The following is a 20124-nucleotide window of genomic DNA, read 5'->3' as shown; positions in this document are numbered from 1 at the left end:
GATGAAATTAGCTGACAAAAGCTCCAAATTATCCAGTTTTCCCCACAATTAAAGCTAAAAGGTTCTAACCTTGTCTTAACTGATGCTCAACACACACAAATCAGTTAAAATTTCAAAAAAAGTACTCCAGGGTTTCTTAAAAATTTAAATAAAATTGTATGCATAAGGTAAATGCTATTAACATATGACTAATCAACATTATATTACTAGCATTCATGTTATTGTTACAGCTTAAAAGACCACAGCTGACCTTGCTAGCTAGCTAACCTATTGCAATATTGCATGTTCCACTATTGCACAGTGTTACACATGCATTTGATTGATTTATGAAAAGCTAGTTTGATAAAAAACCTTTTTGAGTTGTGAATATGTCATAACATACTAGAGGTGATGTCTCAGATTCTTTTGTGGATGAATTGATCCACAAATTGTCATTTGCATCCAGCAACTACTCACAACGCCTCAGAAATCGTCTGTCAGAAATCGCACCACAGAAAAACATTGCGTGTCATATGACTTATCCAGCACATCCTTGGCTAAACTAAGGTCTTCTCTTTTCAACGAAAAAATTAGAACATTAGTCTTAAAGAAACAGTGGGTGGGTAATGAACATAAATAACATGTTGCCATATAGCAACACCCTGCGGTAGAGGAATTTATATATAGTAGTAACAAATTGACTTATCACACATTGTTCATTGCTAATTGACCTATTTTGTTGTTGTTGTTTCTCGAAGCATTTTTTCGGAGCAGAAAGGACGGCTGATTGTTTCTGTTGTCCGCTCTGATGGTGCTTTTAAATGCAAATTACAGCCGCATTTTTTCCTTTAAATGATTTGACATTTTCTGCAGCACAAAAAAATCTGCAGCACAAAAAAACAACAACAATAACAACAACAAAAATGCTTCGGAGGACACGTGGCCTTACTAAGCAAAAATTTATCTTTGATTGATAGACAACATAATCTTGGATTTGTCTTTACACACATTTGAAATTTCACACAAACATTTTATAGCATTTTAGATTCATAATTACAGCAAGTTTGATCTCTGTATCACCCACACCCACGCACACACAAACAAGCAGATAAGTCTCATTCACACGCCCAGTTTTGTCATATTTATGAGAAGCTGTATTGTCATATTCTTGTGAAAAACCACACTGTATTAATTAGGTGACAAAATGAAATGCAGTAACATCAAAGTTACTGTGGAATTACAGCCACAGGCTTCACCTGCCCAGGTGTAAATGATTGAGATATTAATCAGCGTTGGCCAGGTGTGTTTAGAGGGTGATTTACACTGCTTACACTTGTAGGATTGCAGAAGTGCATTCCTGAGGCTTCGTTCAAAGGAAGAGCAACGAGAGGATGTCGTACCACACACACACAGAGAGAGAGAGAGACACACGCACACACAAATGATCTGCAGTCCCAAGCTTCTTTATAAATGTGTCATTATGGCAGGTTATTGCGTGTCATAAAAAAATCAGGAAATGAGTGCCTGTACTGCCCCTACACAAACACACACTTCTTTGTGTGTTTAGGGCCAAATTAACTATTCACACATTCCCTGGAAAGCACACACAGTAGCCCGAAGGTGTTCTCACAACAATTTAGAAATATTCAGTGTATATACACTACTGTTCAAAGGTTTTGGGTCAGTCGTTTTTAATGTTCATAAAAAAAAGAGCAAAAACAATAATTTTATTAAATATTAATGTCACATAAAGGTGCTGTTTTCTTTTTCTTTCATACATATTTTATTTTTATATCTCTTTTAAATGTAATTTATTCTGAGATTTATTCTGAGATGCATGATACTTTAGGAATAATTCTAATATGATGATTTTATATTTGTGTTAAAAAAATTACCACTTATTTTTGTGAAAAACATATTTTTATTCCCCAGGATTCTTGTTAACACTATTTTATAGCCTTATTTTGCATATACATACAATTGCATGTTATTACATATTATATCATAGTCATTACACAATAGCTCTACAGTCATTGTGACTATTATTATAACATAATACTATCCTTAAATGTGCTATATGTAAGTTTTTGACTCTTCTAAAGCATAATAATACCATAATATGTTTGCAGATATTTAAGAAACATGCTGAAGTCAGATATTGTGCCTTGAAAATGTCTGTTAAGTGCCGGAATGGCTGTCTTTGTTTTGGTTCTTTTAACCCACCCAATGCCACTTTAGCCAATTTTATTTCAGCATCGTGGGTTGCCTTGGTGGAAAACCTTGTATTTCATTTATTCAGTCAAAAAGGCTCTCAAATCATGTGTCTGTGACTGTAATGCGACCTGCGGTGGACAGTAGCAGACTGAAATGAGATGCAAATTCAGAGTTTCACATGAGGTTATTAATTAGCAAATCACATAAACATTACGAACGTCAACATTAGGTGAGCAGGTTACATTGTAACCCCGTGTCAAAACATGCTACATGACAAGATTTGCAGTGATAAGAAATTGGGCTATTTGCACCAGATAAAACATGACAGAAATTTAAATGCAGCCATTCAGAAGCACAGAATAGTGCACTTACTGCACTTCAACAAAATGGTAAGGTTTATAATCGAATTAGTACATATTAAACCTCTTTAACATTTTTAATTGTTTGCAGAATGGCTGGTATGTTTTGGTTTTGAGTCTAAGGTTCCATTTCAAATGGTTTATTTTATTATTTTTTATTATTATTTTTTATTAAGATCTGAGGTGAACTGTCTGCTGCTGCTGTAGTATGGCAATAAATGTAATGTGAAATGGCATGAGGTGTACCTGAGGTGATCATTGTCAGTTTTCTGTTGTTCAGCTGCAAGAAATAGAAGCCATTTCTAAAATATTAATTTGAGGTGTTGGTTAGGACAAAAAAATCCTTTTAATATGGAAAATATTCATTCTATCGCGTACTGTTGATTTTATATAGAACACGATTTAAATCAGCCTTTAGGCTTGATCGTCAGACTCGCTCTTTTTGGTCCTCAATCTGGCAACCTGCGCTTGCATTTGATTTGATCCAGGAATGCAATACCTAGGTCAAACGTAAATACTGCACCTTTAAACCTACAACCGGAAAATAACATTAACCTAAGGATTTACCTTATATAACCCAGTTTTTTTGGGGGGCTATTTAATTGCCCTGTAAAATTAAGGTTAACTACATTTTTTGATAAAGGTTTTAATTATTTTTTTTGATCAAGTTTTTTTTTAACTGGCAAATTTATAACATTATGGTTTCCTTGTGTGTTAAACAGATGTCAGTCCAGCCTGGCGCAGACTTTGCCCCCTGAAGAAGCACCTGTGGACAGACCCCACTGGAGCAATGACGATCCTGACATGCCCCTCCCCTTTGACCTCTCTGACATCATCAACCGTGTTGAGTCGCTTCTATGGAGGTGTGTTTGAAAAGGTCTTCCTCAAACTTTTTTAAAGTTATTGTCAATAAAATCAGTGAAAATAGCATTAAGGATTGTCTAGACGTGTATGAACATGTTCCATCTGAGAATGTTGTTAAAGAAAAGTGCATACATTCATAACACAGATGCTAAACATGACATCCTTCTGTTTTGTCTTTCCTCCTAGAATGTAAGGTGTTAATAATGAATGGAGATAAATGGAGAGAGAGAATATTATGGGGTGGATATTATGAGATAGAGGCCGATATGGAGATCACAGGTGACAAAAAAGTACAGCACACACCAGTTCAGTTTCTCCTTTTTGACCCATCTTTGCCTGAAGACCAGCATTCTACTTCACACACACACACACACCACACTGACGTCCTCACGGATGGACTGACGAATATGAGACTGATACCAGAGCGGATACAAATCGATATCTGGATGGGACATTTTATTTCCTATTTCCATCAGTATTGTTTACTATCACCTTAACAGAGTCTGTAGTGTTACAATGACCATGCATAGACACATATCAGTAGTAGCATCCGATACCTTTCCAAAAATATTCAAATATATATATCCATAAATGTATGTATGCTTTAGTTCAGTTCTCCATATATCCTCTGAAACTTTTTTGGACAGGCATTATACAAATGTATACAGTATACACAGTTCACTTCTACCCTATTTGTGTGTGTGTGTGTTTGTCTGCTTAGCATCTTTTTAAAGGGGAAAGTCAAAAGAAAAAGAAAGTAAAAAAAAGAAAGGATATGATGGGGGAGAAGGGGGGGGGGGTGTATGACATCATTAACGGGTGTCATATGCATGATGTTGCCTTTCACCTGGAGGATTGTCTAGGGATTTAGTGTGTTTGAATTGCCCTAAGTGTGTTTGAATGTGTATGTGCGTCCGTCTGATTGTTTGTAAAGAGAAGGTAAAGTAAAAGTTGTTAGACTGACGTTTGTCTATATTGATGGATGTGGGTAAGAGACACACAAACAGGTGTATGTAATTGTTTTAAACGGTTTTATTTCTGAATGACTGAAAATGTGTGTGCGTGTGTGTGTGTGAATAAGATGTTTCTCTCCCAAGCCGGCTCTTATTGGGCTCTTCAATGAACTTGCATTGCATAATTCTTGCCGTTTTTTTTTGGCTCCTAACCTTTCAATAACGCCTGCCTATGTCTGTAATGCTGCCAGTTTCGGGAGGAATGCACTCAAACATCTTTAGATGAGTGAAGGATGAAGAAAAGCACTCTGATGTCCTCTTAATGAATGAAGGTTGAATGAAAAAGGGATGACTGTTGAAGTCCAGCAGCTTTCTTTTTACTTTATATTTTTCTGTCATCAGTGTTAATGTAGAAGATGCATATTATAGTATTTGATGAAGATGCTTACATGTGTTTTATACTTTTGAAGTTTTAGAGTTGTTATTGGTTGCCAAATATTGTGTCCATGCTGAGTAAATGCTGTGAGGTTGGTATATAAATATAAATATATATATATATATATATATAATCTTTCTTTTATTGTGTATTTTTTCTGTATTCTTTCTCTGGAGTGCCACAAGCCCCACTGCTTTTCTGAAAGCGTTTGTTTGTGCAAAGCACTAGTTATGATAGAAATAAAATATAATGCTGGTTTATCAATCAGTGCATGGTTATTCGTTCTTTTTGTATGAAATACATTTCTGTATGTCAAGAAATGAAAGTAACAATAATAATTCTTTGTTAGAATTTCCATTGATGAAATATTAAAATTTTATTAGATTGTATAAAAGTAAACAGATGATCATTTAATTTCCATTTAATTTCTATTCACAAATGGTCATAGCATTATATAGTTTATTAACAACTAATTAATGGAAATTAAATACGAGATTTACCATACCCTTTACACACCATTTATTCCATTTCAGAATGGTTGCATCAGTATTTGGTTCATTCATTTGTTCATTTTCCTTCAGCTTAATCCCTTTATTCATCAGGGGTTGACACAGCAGGATCCTCTTGTTAAGTGTGGCGTCACACGAATCAGCTTCAGGGTCTAAGCGCTAGTAATAACAAACAAAATGGCAATAACAAACATTTAAAAAGCCATGTATTACTTTCAAAAATCACGATCACAATATATATGTATATATGTCCATGCCTAATATCCGATGGCCAAAAAGTGATAAATTTTTTGATAAATTGTTAAAATTTTGGTATTTGTGATGCTATACCCGAAACAGTATTTTATACATCACCGATATGTCTTTGGACTGTGGGGGAAACCAGAGTACTCGGAAGAAACCCACGCAAACACGGGGAGAATATGCAAACTCCACACTGAAATGGCAACTTACCCAGCTGGGACTCAAACCATCTCAACCTTCTTGCTGTGAGGTGACAGTGCTAACCACTGAGCCACCGTGTCACCCAGTATTTGGTTTATTTGAATGTATATTGAATGCGAAGCAAGAAAATCTAATATTTTGTGCCATCACATGGTTAATCACATGATCAGTGCAAAAATGAAAGTTTAAACACACAATCTTATTTATTTTTGAAGTATTGTACTTATTATCTTACACTGAAATACACTGTTTGTTTAAATTCAACCCGAAATTATTGTTTACAACCACTTACCTTAAAATATTTTAGTAAATCCAAGGAATCGTCTTTAAATATTTTTTTTTTCTGTGTAAAATGTTCAGTTTTCCAGGTTTAAGGTAAATTTTGATTAATGGTTAAATTGTTTTCTTGGTTTTTGGATTAAAAATGTGTTCAGTTTATTGTTTCTGATAAAGGTCTGGCCCCATTTAGTGTTACTCTGTGATATTCAGTCACATTTGCTCATCCTGTAGTTTCAGATTCAAATTCACCAGATTTTTTTCTGGCCCAAGTTGGTCATTCAGGTTGGTCAAATCTGCAGCTCTGATTATTAGAATACTGTTGTGACTTGTGTATGGCTTTTGTATGATTTATTTCTTTAGCTATTGATAACAGGCCCATTTGCTTGTCCCAAACACATTTGCATTTGCAGGCCCCAAATGTTGCGAATGTGATCACACCTGAAGATGCTATATATTAATTTGCTAATATATCTGCTCTGATCCGAAATGTATTTGCATGTGTCTATTTTGCGGTTTTTTTTGTTTGTTTGTTTGTTTGTTTTCCTCTCTTAAAGATGGAAAACAAAGGTAATGCACCCTCTGAAGAAAAGATACCAAAGACGTTACCTTTTTTTTTGGCACACATATTTTACTAAAGGGTCCTCAATAGTGCCTTGAAGGTACATATTACTGTACATAAGTGTATCTCTTGTATTTTTAAGTACTAATATGTACCACTGAGTTACCAAAATTGGCCCTTTAGGCACAAAAGTGAACCGTTTGAGAAGGTACTTGCCCAGTGATTCAATTGAACTCTTACCTCTTTGCTATTATGTTGTGTGTGTGTGTGTGCGTGTGCGTGTGCGTGTGTGTGTGTGTGATAGATGACAAAGCCTCGGGTGATCAGTGAATGACCACTATAAGCCTCACTGCAGTCTTTTCTCAGGCATGTGTGCACAAGTTTGCATTGTTTTAAGGAAAAAAGTCTTCTGTAGTTTCTGTCTCTTACACTGTAGGTGAGAAGAAGATGACCAGGTGCTTAAGGAATGAAGTACTGGTGTGTGTATCTTTAAGGCAAGCTCATGGTGATGTGCTTGACAGTCAAGTTAAAGATGCATCACTATTTGGAGGTGACTTTCATATAACGCCAATGATATGAAGGGCAAATACAATGTCATGCATGATATATTAAGATGGTTTATGTGTTAAACCTTAACACATAAACATTACTTTATTATTATTATTATTATTATTGTTGTTGTTGTTATTATTATCAGAATTGTTGTTGTTGTAGTTTTCCACCTCAATACTGCTGTTAAGTTCAAACCCGGAAGAGAATTTGCATGGAAGTAATTTGACCCATTGGGATTTTTCCTGTGCGGTTTCGGAACAGCAGTTCCAATGTATGATTCAAATATGTGGTTACCATCACATGAAGGGATGTCCACAGTTTGTTTTACAACATCATTTTTTATTAGTTTAAAATTATTTAGAAATTGTTTATTATTATTTCTTATCTCAATATTTATTTTTTCTCTCTGAGAAATTGCTAATTCGACACACAGTTATAAAGAAATGGGAACATTGAATCTCTAGTCTCTCACATGACATCTCTAGTCTCTTAAAATGTGGAGATACAGATCCTTAATCTGTTCAGAACTGAGCTTTCAAACAATTCCAGCTGTCTTTTGTGGACGACCAGGTTTTTGGGAGAGAGATTGAGCGATGTAGTGACTTAGGAAAGATCAAATTTACTCAATATCACAAATCTGTAATGACCTACTTCTTTTGCTTTGGGTGTAAAGTTCATCACTTTGGCCTGTATTTGGACAACCTGCTGTTAGAGAGTTTTTGTCACTTGATAATGACTCATCATCTTGCAAAATCAGCAAAAACTGTAAAGTTAGGTTTACAATCCAATGGGTTTTGTCCAGCCCAATCTCAAAAGGAAATGCAACAGTTTTACGTAATGTCAGAAAAGTGGCTAATTCATTCATTTTTTAATAATTGTGATTTTTAAAGGGAGGTGTGCTCTCCAAAACCCTAAACCCAACCACCATTGGGGGATGAGCAAATCATACTAAAATGTACAAATGAGGTTGCACAAATTCAGATGAATTAGCCACTAATTAATGAAAAAAGGTTACAAATTGTCATGAGATAGTGTTGGTTTGTCATTTAATTAATTTACCATTACCAGATTAACCACAATAACTGAAAAGAATTCTAATTCTAAGCATTCTAATTTTCATTCAACTATTTTGGGTTCTCCACCCCGTAAAAAAAATATGTCAATAAGTCATGACTACAAATGTTTATGTTACTTATTTTATTAACCTAATCAGGCACCAACTAAATTTTTTAAAGTTATGAAAAGCTTAACATAATATATTTAGTCTGTTTGATTGATATAAGTTGAGATGACGAGAAAAGTTCATTTGATTCAACTATAAAAATTAAAGCAAGAATTTATTCTACAGTGTAATGTACTGTAGTTTGGAAATTGCAGTGTAATTTCCACATTTTGTATGAAAAGTACATATACTACAGCTTTACTCTTGCTTGATCTATTCATAAAAACAGATATCTGATACATACAGACAATATCACTGCAAACCTTGGTAATGTGGTTTACAAGGACATGAAATTGTATAATGACATATGTATGACCTAATTTACTCTATTGGGTTGATTTATGAGGACATGCCTAATGTCCTCATAATTCAAATTGCTTAAAAATAATATATATATTAGTCCTCGTAAACTGTGTGTATGTGCAGATGTTCTCAGGAGTCCACATCTCTACACAGACTGAAGAGTGAGTTATTCAGTAAGACAGCAAGTCCCAGGAGCATCATGTGTGTATGTGTGTGTGTCCACATGATGAACACATAATGCAGTTCTCCCAGTTAACCAGCAATGATTGGAGCTGTCAGACCCGTGAGCCTCATGGTTACTGCCTGATGCTGCCTTTACTACACTGCTCAGTGCTGTGTGGGTTAAACGGCTGCTCAGGCCTGTCACAGCTGCCCAAGCAATGGGGACTAACAGCCCCTCAGCCCACCGTAATACAAGCATACAGTAGGAGAAGAACAGAGATTGTGCATTACAGGGATTTCAGCACAGTCAAAGTGTGTGGTAAGAGCTTTTAGAAAATCGCAGCAACAGCTGTATGAGAGGGGAAGATGACTTGTGTTGTGTATAATAATCAATATTTGTCTATTTACTTATTTATTTACTTATATGTTAATGTCACTTAATACAGTTCATTAGTTCGATATTTAGACATGTGACTAAACTATGGTGGCCGAGAGAGCTTAACAATTGAAGAAAACACACGCAATTACAAAAAACACCAGCAAATTTCCAAAAGATCTTCATTCGTTTGACAGCACACATGCTGCAAATCCTTACAACGCAAACACCTTTTTATAAAAACAAAACACAAGCAAATTAATAAAACATGCTGCATTTTCTCACAACGCAAACAATTGACTAAAATGTGCTGCATTTTCTCACAACACTTTCAAATAGCACGGAACACAACAGAAATGTTTCAAGAGGACCCAAAAACATGACAGACCCAGCTATTTAGGTTATGGTTATTTAGACTAATAAAATACAAAAGACAAGGGAATCAAGATAATTAAATAAACAAACCAAAAACTAACCTTTCAAAGATCACCTACAACTTCACTGAGCAATATGCAGGCACAGCGGCGGTCTTGAAATTTTGGGGTCCTCTTAAAACATTTCCCTTGTGTTTCGTGCTATTTGAAAGTGTTGTGAAGTAAACTGTTTGCATTGGAATAAAATGCAGTGCGATTTACTACAGTTTTTTCTAACTGCTTTCACACAAATCTTTTCTTGTCACATGATTTCTGAAACATCTCACTCAAAATGCAAAACTACAGCTCAAATCTCCAAAACCGTAAGCTATTTCTCAGCCTTGAACTCAAATTTCAATTGCATAAAACACTTTTTTTTCTGTACACAACTCTCTACCTAAAACACAAAAATCTAACAAGAAGCCACTTGCTTTCCTTTTTCAGACACATCCAATCAAAATGCTACGCTTATTCACAGGGTCACACACACACACTCCTTACATGTGGAAACACTAATTTCTTAAACACTGACCAATCACTGCTTTAGTCTAGTTTAGGCCAAAGGTGATGGGACACTGGGCTGTTGTGGTCCAAACAAAAATGGTTTTCCACCCATCCACAATTAGTAGCTTTGTACCTACCCCATTTTCTCCTTTTCTAAATCTTAAATTCCTCTAAAAAAAGAATAGAGGAATTATTTTGAGCCTGGTTGGTTCAATTATTTTGAACCAACCCTATGCCCACATGACACTTTTCCAGCCCGCATGACACTTCACCCCTCTGAGACCCCCCACACACACAATTGTGTTCTTCACTGTATTCTAAAGAACATACTTTGCTTCACATATGTTCTATTTTATTTATTTATTTATTCTTATTTTGTTTTACATTTTTACATACAGTATGTTTGTTTTTTTATGTTTGGCCTAATAAATATTTTCTGTTTATTCATTGGTGTTTACAGTGTACCTGTTACTCCCCTCAGCAGATTACTGTCACGGTAGAACATTGTATTGAAATGTAGATATAAGCCTAAAGATCAAAGAGCTTTAGATTTAGAACAACAGTGTTTACATGGTTTATCCAGATATTTACTGTTATAAAAGTCGTGTTCGCCGTTTGATGCCAGTGCTTCATTCTGACGTGTGTTTATGGCATTTTGAATGCAGTGTTACATTTTGAAGGGGTGTGAGGCATTTTGTAATTTTTGTGTGCAGTTTTGGGAATTGTGTGTAGACTTTTGAAAAAAGGGGACATTGTTTTGAAAACTTGTGTAAGCAGTTGAAAAAAACTAATTTGTTTGCATTGTGACAAAATGCAGCGCAATTTTTAAAACTGTGTTTGCGTTGTGAGGATTTGCAGCACATGTGCTGTCAAATGGATGAAGATCTTTTGTGGGGTTTTTTTGTAATTGCATGTGTTTTCTTAAATTGCAGCATGTTAAGCTCTCTCGACCACCGTGCTAAATAAGTTATATAATATCAGGACATAAGACTATAGCAAGTAGGCTGTGTTTGACAACATTTGTTATATTCTACTAAGAACTATTTCGGCATTTTAGTTTTGCATAACATTGAAACAAATTCAGATAAATATGAAATATGTTGTTAGAAAATGTACAACATATCTTACGATGTTAATTATGATTTTTAATTTGATCAATGATTATTACATTTTGAATTTATATAATCTGAAATACCATAAAATATGATGAACTGAGAGTTCTCAAAAAGAGCGGATGTACACACAATGAATTGAACACAATGTAGCTGTTTTTGTTGCCTGTGCCTTTAATGCTATTTCTCCCCAACCACCATTCAGAGTGTGCCTCAGTCTCCGCCTCGGCTGCGTCAGATAAACAGCACAGTGACAGACATGAAGGAAGCAGATCTCACATAACGTTTGTGAGAAATACTATGGTAAGAACTTTCCCAATGATTATTTGATGTATTTGTTGAGGAGTTAATGAGTCGATGGGACACACACAATGTTGTAAGAAAGTTTACGCATGCGTGTAACTTTGCACTGTTTTTGCATGGCAAATGTGACAGGATACACGTTAATATCAACTGCTGTGTGGGTATCCATTATTTTAATGTACAAAATAAACCTGATTTAACGTCCATGAACCGGGATTGAAGCGTCTTCTTTTATAATTGTACTGACACGCGACTGTGGTGAGTAAAGACGGTAAAATCGATGTAATTTATTACAAACATGTAATGTTTTAAATGTTTTAAACTTGTAAAACTCATTTTTGATCACATTTGATGATGATTGATGATCACAGAGAGCTGAACAGATCTTTTAATCCCGGTTGCTTTGGGCACGTCCTGTCTTGTTGATATGTTGAATGAACTACGGAGACATGTTTATACGCGGCTGTCATTCAAGTCGGTTCGCGGGAAAGCCACACTCCTACATCACATTTCAGTGAGCCTCAAAATGGGAGGGATTTGGATCCTATTTTAACGACAGGAAATTTAAAAAAAGAGACTTGTTGTGTTTTTATCATGCCAATATGACTGTGGACAGAATATACCTACACATAGTTCTGTCCAAACAGCTTCCAAACGATGATTTTCATTATAGGTGCCTTTTAAAATGCAATAGATAAGACCAATTGCATTCAGAGAATAAATAATAAATTACCTCAATTTTTCTTATAGCCTCTGCATAGTTTAAGCATGCATCTAAATATAATCACATTTGTGTATCATGCAGGTATACAGTAAACCAATTAGCCTATTTGGCAAGATAAATAAACCTACTGTCGCGATTCAGAATGTATTAGCGATTATCTCGTAGATTTGAAACATTGGATGTGCAGAATGTCTTCATCTTTTCTTTAATTAGATTTTTCATGATTATTCTAAATGTTATTTTTGTAGGCGTATGGTTGACGTGCTTTGAGAACAGAGACTCTCATAGTTTGCTCATTACAGAATGCAGGGATCCGGGGCTCTCCGCAGAGTGTGTGTGTCTGTGTTTGTGATGGAACGGATCTGGCTTTTGACTGATGTGCTGATAGTGATGTGAAACTCTCGGAGCACATTTTTGGCACTTGAGTGAAGGGACACTGCTGTGATCTGGCTTAAAGGATTCCAGTGTGTGTGTGTCTGTGCTGTTGACAGTTTCATTCTGCTAAACTCTGCTGTGACCTGACTTTAGAGATGTATTCTCAACACTCCAGAGAGAGAGATATACAGTGTGTGTGTGTGTGTGTGTGTGTGAGTGTCGGTGGTGGCCCCTCTGAAGTCCTTCCACTCTGCAATGGCTTTGGTCTCAGGGCCTGCTTTAGATGTGGCTGTCATGTTGTATGACCCAGTTCCTGTCCAGTCCCACAGCACTGGCCACCACTGGCCCCAAAAACCTCAAACACACCAAAGCTGCTGCGGTTTTCCAGCCTGAGCACTGAGCACATTTCAAACACACATGCTGTATGAGGTGATTGGCTCTGGTGTTTATAATTGTTTGTTTTCTGGCAGGTAGTGTGTTGATTGCGTTCTTTCACTCAGCTCAATCTAGCCTGATATAATAGAGTCATCTGCAACTCATCTAATATGAATGAAAGATCTCTAGAATATGACTGACCTGTGTGTGTGTGTGTGTGTGTGTGTGTGTGTGCGTGCGTGCGTGTGTGTGTGTGCGTGCACATTTGATTTCAGATCTCCTATTTCTAGTCTCTTATATTCTGTTTGTGCCCCCTTTCCTTCGTTCCTTCATTGCTTCTTTCGTTTTTCCTAGTTTATTTCATTCATTTCTTCTTTTCTTTCTTTCCATTCTTCCTTCCTTTCTGTTTGAGCCTTTCTTCCTTAATTTTTTTCATTCTTTCCTTAATTCTTTCCTTCCTGTCTATTTGTGTCTTCCTTCTTTCCTTGCTTTCTTTTTTCTTTTCTTCCTTTTTCCTTACCTTCATTTTTTCTTAATGTCCCTCCCTTTTCATTTGTTTTATCTTCCTTCATTCCTTCTTTTTCATTCTCTTTCCTTATTTCTGTCTTTTTTCTTTCTTTCTTTTTCAATCCTTCTTTCTACCTTTTCTTTCTCTATTTCTTCCTTCTTTGATTTTTAATTTCCGTTTTTCTTTCCTTCCTTTTTTTTATTTTCCCCCTTTCTTTTCCTTGTTTCACATCTTTTTTCCTTTCTTGCTTCTTTCCTTCATTCCTTCCTTTTTCATTCCTTCTTTTTCTTTTTCATCCTTCCATCCATCCTTCCTTCCTTGTTTTTTCCCTCTCCCCTGAATTTTCCCATTCTTTCTTCTTTTGTTCCTTCCTTCCATTCACTTTCATTCTTTTTCATCTGTTGTGCCTCCCTTCTTTTCTTTTTCCTTTTTTTATTTCTGTCCTTTTTCTACATTCCTATTTTCCTTCCTTCTTTGCTTCCTCCATCGCTGGCTGTTTTGCATTCCCTTCTTTCATTCCTTCCCTAATTTTCCCATTCATTCCTTTCTTCTTTTATTCCTTCCTTTCTTTTTCTTTCATTTCTTTCCATCTATTTTGCCTCTTTTCTCTCCTTTTTCCCTTATTTATATCCTTCCTATCTTCTGGAATACTTTCTTTGATTGATTCCTTCCTTACTTCTGTTTTAGCCTTCTTTGCTTCCTTCCTTTCTTTTTTATTCCTCCCTGTCTGTTTGTTTTCCCTCCTTCTTTCCTTACTTTATTTTTTCCTTCATTCCATCTTTCTTTCTTTTATTTGTTCTTATTTTTCACTTTTCATCCTTCCTTTCTTGTTTTTCCTTGTTTTTTTTCATTCACTTTTCCTTCTCTCTTTTTTCCTGTCATATTTCTGTCCTTCCTTTTTCTGTTATGCCTACCTTCTTTACTTCATCTATCTATTTCTTCTTTGCTGGCTGTTTTGCTTTTCTCCTTCATTCCTTCTTTCAGTTCTTCCTTCATTTTTTCCTTTACTTTCTTCTTTTATTCCTTCCTTCCTTCCTTTCTCTTTCATTCCTTTACATCTGTTTTGCCTCCATTCTCTCATTTTTTGAATTATTCATCTCCTTCCTACCGTATGGCATTCTTTCTTTAATTACTTTCTTCCTTCTTTCCTTCTTTCCTTCCTTCCTTCCTTCCTTCCCTTCTTCCTTCCTTCCTTCTTTTCTTCCTTCCTCCCACCTTCTATTCTTTTTAAATTTCTCCTTCCTTCCTTCCTTCCTTCCTTCCTTCCTTCCTTCCTTCCTTCCTTACTCCCTTCCTTCCTTCCTTCCCTCTTTCCTTTCTTCCTTCCTTCCCTCTTTCCTTTCTTCCTTCCTCCCTCTCTCTATTCTTTTTAATTTCTTCTTCCTTCCTTCCTTCCTTCCTTCCTTCCTTCCTTCCTTCCTTCCTTCCTTCCTTCCTTCCTTCCCTCTTTCCTTCCTTCCTTCCTCCCTCTCTCTATTCTTTCTCTATCCTTCCTTCCAACTATCCTTCCTGTCTGTCTGTCTGTCTGTCTTCTTTCCTTCCCTGATCTTCTCTGTTCTTCTGTCTTCCTTTCCTTCATTTCTTTGTCTGTGTGGATAAAACTTTAGTTTAGGGACAGCTTATTTGTATTTTTTGTTCATCCTGCTTTCCTTCCTACCTTCCATTTTTCCCTCCTACATTATATCCTTCCTCTCTGTCTGTTTGTCTGTCTTAGTTGTCTCTGTCTTCCTTCCTACCTGTCTGTTTGTGTTTCTTCTGTCTTCTTTCCTTCATTTTTTCCTGTTTATGTGAGTAACACTTTAGTTTAGGGACAGATTACTAGTATTAGCTAGTTTCTTTATTTGAATAGTTGATAGTGACAATAGATTTCTTTCTTTCTTTCTTTCTTTCTTTCTTTTTTTTCTTTCTTTCTTCTTTCTTTCTTTCTTTCTTTCTTTCTTTCTTTCTTTCTTTCTTTCTTTCTTTCTTTCTTTCTTTCTTTCTTTCTTTCTTTCTTTATCATGTTTAATGCGTTTTCTGAGCACAGGATGGATAAAGCCGGCTATTAGAGGGGAATTAAGATGTTTTGATAGGCCTGTGAGGAGAGATGAAGAAGGAGAGGGTGATATATTCATCAGGTACGATATTCACCTTATCTGCTCCGACCTTGAAGGGTGTATGTGCGTGTGGCCACTTCGCAGTCGTATACACACCTACACACTCTGCTCTCTGCTTTTTGATTGACAGGTGCTGAAATGAGCCCCCGAATAGCTGTGGGCTTCAGTCTCCCAAATAACTTGCCCGTCAAATTACATCCCGCCCTCCTCACTCGCCCGGTCGCCTGGGAGACCTATTTATTTGTCTGTTTATTTGCTTGGTTTAAATATTTGGTGGGGAAAATATTGAATTTTTGTCCCCCGGTCAAAGTGCTCATATTTAGTTAATAACAAGAGGAGAGAAGGTTGTTTGCTCTGAGAGAAGGAGAGGACAGAGAAGGAGAGAAAGGGGAGGGTGGTTTTATTTTATATGCGGAAGTCCTTGGAGGAAGAAGACGACCTGTCACTAAGACTCTCTGTGAACACTGGACTCACTTATGTGTTTTGTGAGCTATAAAGAGGATAAACTGGTATTTGTAGCATCACCGTATTCATCCATAAATTATATTGATTATGCTGACCCTTTCCCTTTATGACTATAAACACTATTGTCATTCTTCGTGTGTTTTTTTTCTCATTAAATAATATTTTTAAGACAACACAGCACCAAGTGTCCTGGCTAAATTCCCTCTATCGGCACTTACCGATCATGACTCCCAATCATCCCCATCCACCAAATTGGCTCTATCACTGTCTCTCCACTCCACCAATAGCTGGTGTGTTGTGAATGTACTGGCGCCGTTGTCCTGTGGCTGCCGTCGCGCAACATCCAAGTGGATACTGCACACTGGTGGTGGTGTGGAGAGACCCCCTCTCATGATTGTGAAGCACTTTGGGTGTATGGCCATACACAATAAATGCGCTATATAAATACACGCTATTTACTTTCCTACAACAAATAAAAACATTGACTAGTTGTTATTTTCTTCTTTTTGAAAATAATTAACTAATAAATGACAATATATTTATTTCAGATTTGAAAGAAGTAGAAGAAAATATCAGACCAATTTTAAGCATAAAACAAGTAGCAAACGATAACCAAACTAAAGCTGTTCTTAATAAAATAAATAAATGTAGTAAATGCATTACTGCTGTAATTTAGTTTATTTCAGTCTTTATTTTTTGTACTTATATTGACAACTAAATCTTATTTTCATTCAATTACTCGTTATGTTAACATTTCTGATTTCCTTTGAAATAGTTAAATAGTTTAGCAATTACAACACTGCTAATGCTGCACATAGTGGACTGTTACTTTACACTGTTTTATACAGATGCACACGGCCACTTCATTAGGTACACCTGTTCAATTGCTTGTTAACGCAAAATTTCTAATCAGCCAGTCACATGGTGGCAACTCAATGCATTTAGGCATGTAGACATGGTCAAGATGATCTGCTGCAGAAACCGAGCATCAGAATGGGGAAAAAAGGTGATGTAAGTGACTAAGAATATGGCATGGTTGTTGGTGCCAGACGGGCTGGTCTGAATATTTCAGAAACTGCTGATCTGGTCCTGACTAGGATCCTTACTGGGATTTTCATGCACAACCATCTCTAGGGTTTACAGAGAATGGTCCGAAAAAGAGAAAATATCCAGTGAGCGGCAATTCTGTGGGCGCAAATGCCTTGTTGATGCCAGAGGTCAGAGGAGAATGGCCAGACTGGTTTGAGCTGATAGAAAGGCAACAGTAACTCAAATAATCACTCATTACAGCTGAGGTATGCGGAAGAGCATTGCTGAATGCACAACACGTCCAACCTTGAGGCCGATGGACTACTGCAGCAGAAGACCACACCAGCTGCCACTCCTGTCAGCTGAGAACAGGAAACTGAGGCTACAATTCGCACAGGCTCACCAAAATTGGAATATAGAAGATTGGAAAAACGTTGCCTGGTCTAATGGGTCTAGGTTTCTACTGCGACATTCGGATAGTGGGGCCAGAATTTGGCATCAACAACATGAAAGCATGGATCCATCCTGCCTTGTATCAACAGTTCAGACTGGTGGTGGTGATGTAATAGTGTAGCAGACCACACTAGTGCAGCCTACCTGAGTATTGTTGCTGACTATACGCATCCCTTTATGACCACAGTGTATTCATCTTCTGATGGCTACGTCCAGCAGGATAACGCACAATATCATAAAGCGTGAATCATCTCAGACTGTTTTTTTGAACATGAGTTTACTGTACTCAAATGGCCTCCACAGTCACCAGAACTCAATCCAATAGAGCACCTTTGGGATGTGGTGAAACAGGGGATTCGCATCATGGATGTGCTGCCGACAAATCTGCAGCAATTGCATGATGCTATCATGTCAACATGGACCAAAATCTCTGAGGAATATTTCCAATACCTTGTTGAATCTATGCCATGAAAGATTAAGGCAGTTCTAAAGGCAAAAGGAGGTCCAACCTGGTACTAGTAAGGTGTACCTAATAAAGTGGCCGTGAGTGTATATCATCGACCAACTGACAACGAGTAATAATGAAAAACCTGGTAAAGAGATTGACATGTTTTGCTGATATTGGACTTAATGTCATGTTTGCTGGAATAACCTGAACTTTGTTCTGTCCTTTTATACTAATTAAGGGTTGATTAGCATAGTCTTCCATTGTTCAATCTCATCTTCACACCCGTCTATGATTTTTTTCTCTTGTCAGAAGACAAGCGATAAGAGTAGCAGGCCAGACTATAAGCCTCTAGCAAGAGAGATCAGTGATTTCATATCCCCTCATATTACTGAGTTAATGTGTGTGTCATTGAGCTCCTCCCTGACTATTGATTCCTGTTTAAAGGCAATGGTTCGTCAATACCTCGGCCTGCTCCATCTGTCTCCTTTTACTCATAAATAAAGTGCACAGCATTGACTGATCAGCCCTCCACTGTAAAAGCACACATGGTAATGAAGACAGCCTCGCACATAAACACACGCGCACACACACACAGACGCTCCGTATCGGTTTAAGCATATGTGCTAATCAAAAGTGGCTTGAAGAATACCTGAGGGACTGACACACAAATACACATTCGCTCTCACTCCAATCATGGTAATTGGCCAGCAGCGCAGTCGTTGTTTAACGTCACTCGTTGGTGGAGCGATGGCTGCTCTACTTTCATCGATTTTGCTCCGCTCATTGTTTTTCTTTTGACATCAGCCAACCTCGCACCCCTCCTCGGCTTGTGTAGGTCAGCTCTAAAGGTTGTGTTTGGTCATTTGTCAGACAGCAGTAGCCGAAAGCACACAGACACGCACGTTTATCATCGTGGTCAATTATAGATCATACATGGCAGCCTGGTTGCTTTGGTCTGACCGCCGCATTTATTCTCAGCGGTGGCTCAATGTTTCAACCCAGTTTACATTTCAATACAAGAGAACGGAACGGCTAATATTACTGTAAATAGAGCTGATTAATTGGACTCAAACTGAGTCTTTTGATAGTATATCAATGAGCTGTGAGCCAACAAAAATCCTCTGTGAATTTGACAACTGCTTTTGCTCTCTATCTATCTATCTATCTATCTATCTATCTATCTATCTATCTATCTATCTATCTATCTATCTATCTATCTATCTATCTATCTATCTATCTATCTATCTATCTGTCTGTCTGTCTGTCTGTCTGTCTGTCTGTCTGTCTGTCTGTCTGTCTGTCTGTCTGTCTGTCTGTCCATTTGTCCATCTATCTATCTATCAGTCTAACTGTCTATCCATCCATCCATCCATCCATCCATCCATCCATCCATCCATCCATCCATCCGTTCGTCTATCTATCCATCTCTCTATCTATCTTTTACTTATGTTGTATTACTTTATCTATCCGTCTATCTATCTATCAATCTGTCTATCCATCCATCTATCCATCCCTCCATCTATCTGTTTATCTATCCATCTATCCATTCATCCATCCTTTTATCCATTCATCCATCCATTCATCTATCCATCTATCTATCCATCTCTCTATCCATCCCTTTATCTATTCCTCTATCCATCCATCCATCCATCCATTCGTCTATCCATCTTTCTATCCATCTTTTATTTATTACTCTATCCATCCATCCGTCTGTCCGTCCATCCATCTGTCTGTCTATCTATCCATCTCTCTGACCATCTTTTACTTATTACTCTATTACTCTATCTATAAGGCTATCTATCAGTTTATCTACCAATCCATCAATCCATCATCCATCTATCTATCCATCCATCCATCAGTCCGTCTGTCCGTCCGTCTGTCTGTCTGTCTGTCTGTCTGTCTGTCTGTCTGTCTGATTATCCGTCTATCTGTCTGTCTGTCTGTCTATCTTCATCAGTATCTGTTTGCTTGTTCATCCATTTGTTTGTCTATCTATACATAATTTTCCACTTTACATGTTGCTTATTTTGCATCTTACCATAATATTGCCAGTGGATTACTTATAAAAAACACATTGAGTCTATTCATTTATTTGAAAAATGTATGTT

General features: G+C 36.9%; 1 protein-coding gene across 2 annotated transcripts in view; it reads left to right on the top strand.

Annotated features, from left to right (window-relative positions):
• Positions 1-5055, top strand: part of fto (FTO alpha-ketoglutarate dependent dioxygenase) — a 238346-nt gene extending 233291 nt beyond the window's left edge. Inside the window, exons 9-10 of one of the 2 annotated variants that reach the window (XM_056461782.1) lie at positions 3275-3415; positions 3603-5055. In XM_056461782.1, coding sequence (XP_056317757.1) covers positions 3275-3415; positions 3603-3609 — 148 coding nt within the window. In that variant the 3' untranslated portion in view covers positions 3610-5055. Of the gene's footprint in view, positions 1-3274; positions 3426-3602 lie in introns of those variants that run through there. The other variant, XM_056461781.1, reaches the window with a different exon arrangement.
• The last annotated feature ends 15069 nt before the right edge of the window (positions 5056-20124 follow it).

This window comes from Danio aesculapii, chromosome 7 (genome assembly GCF_903798145.1).
Source record: "Danio aesculapii chromosome 7, fDanAes4.1, whole genome shotgun sequence".
NCBI classification, from domain to species: Eukaryota; Metazoa; Chordata; class Actinopteri; order Cypriniformes; family Danionidae; genus Danio; species Danio aesculapii.
The sequence above is the reverse complement of the archived record's forward strand: the minus strand, read 5'-3'. Positions and strand labels throughout refer to the sequence as shown.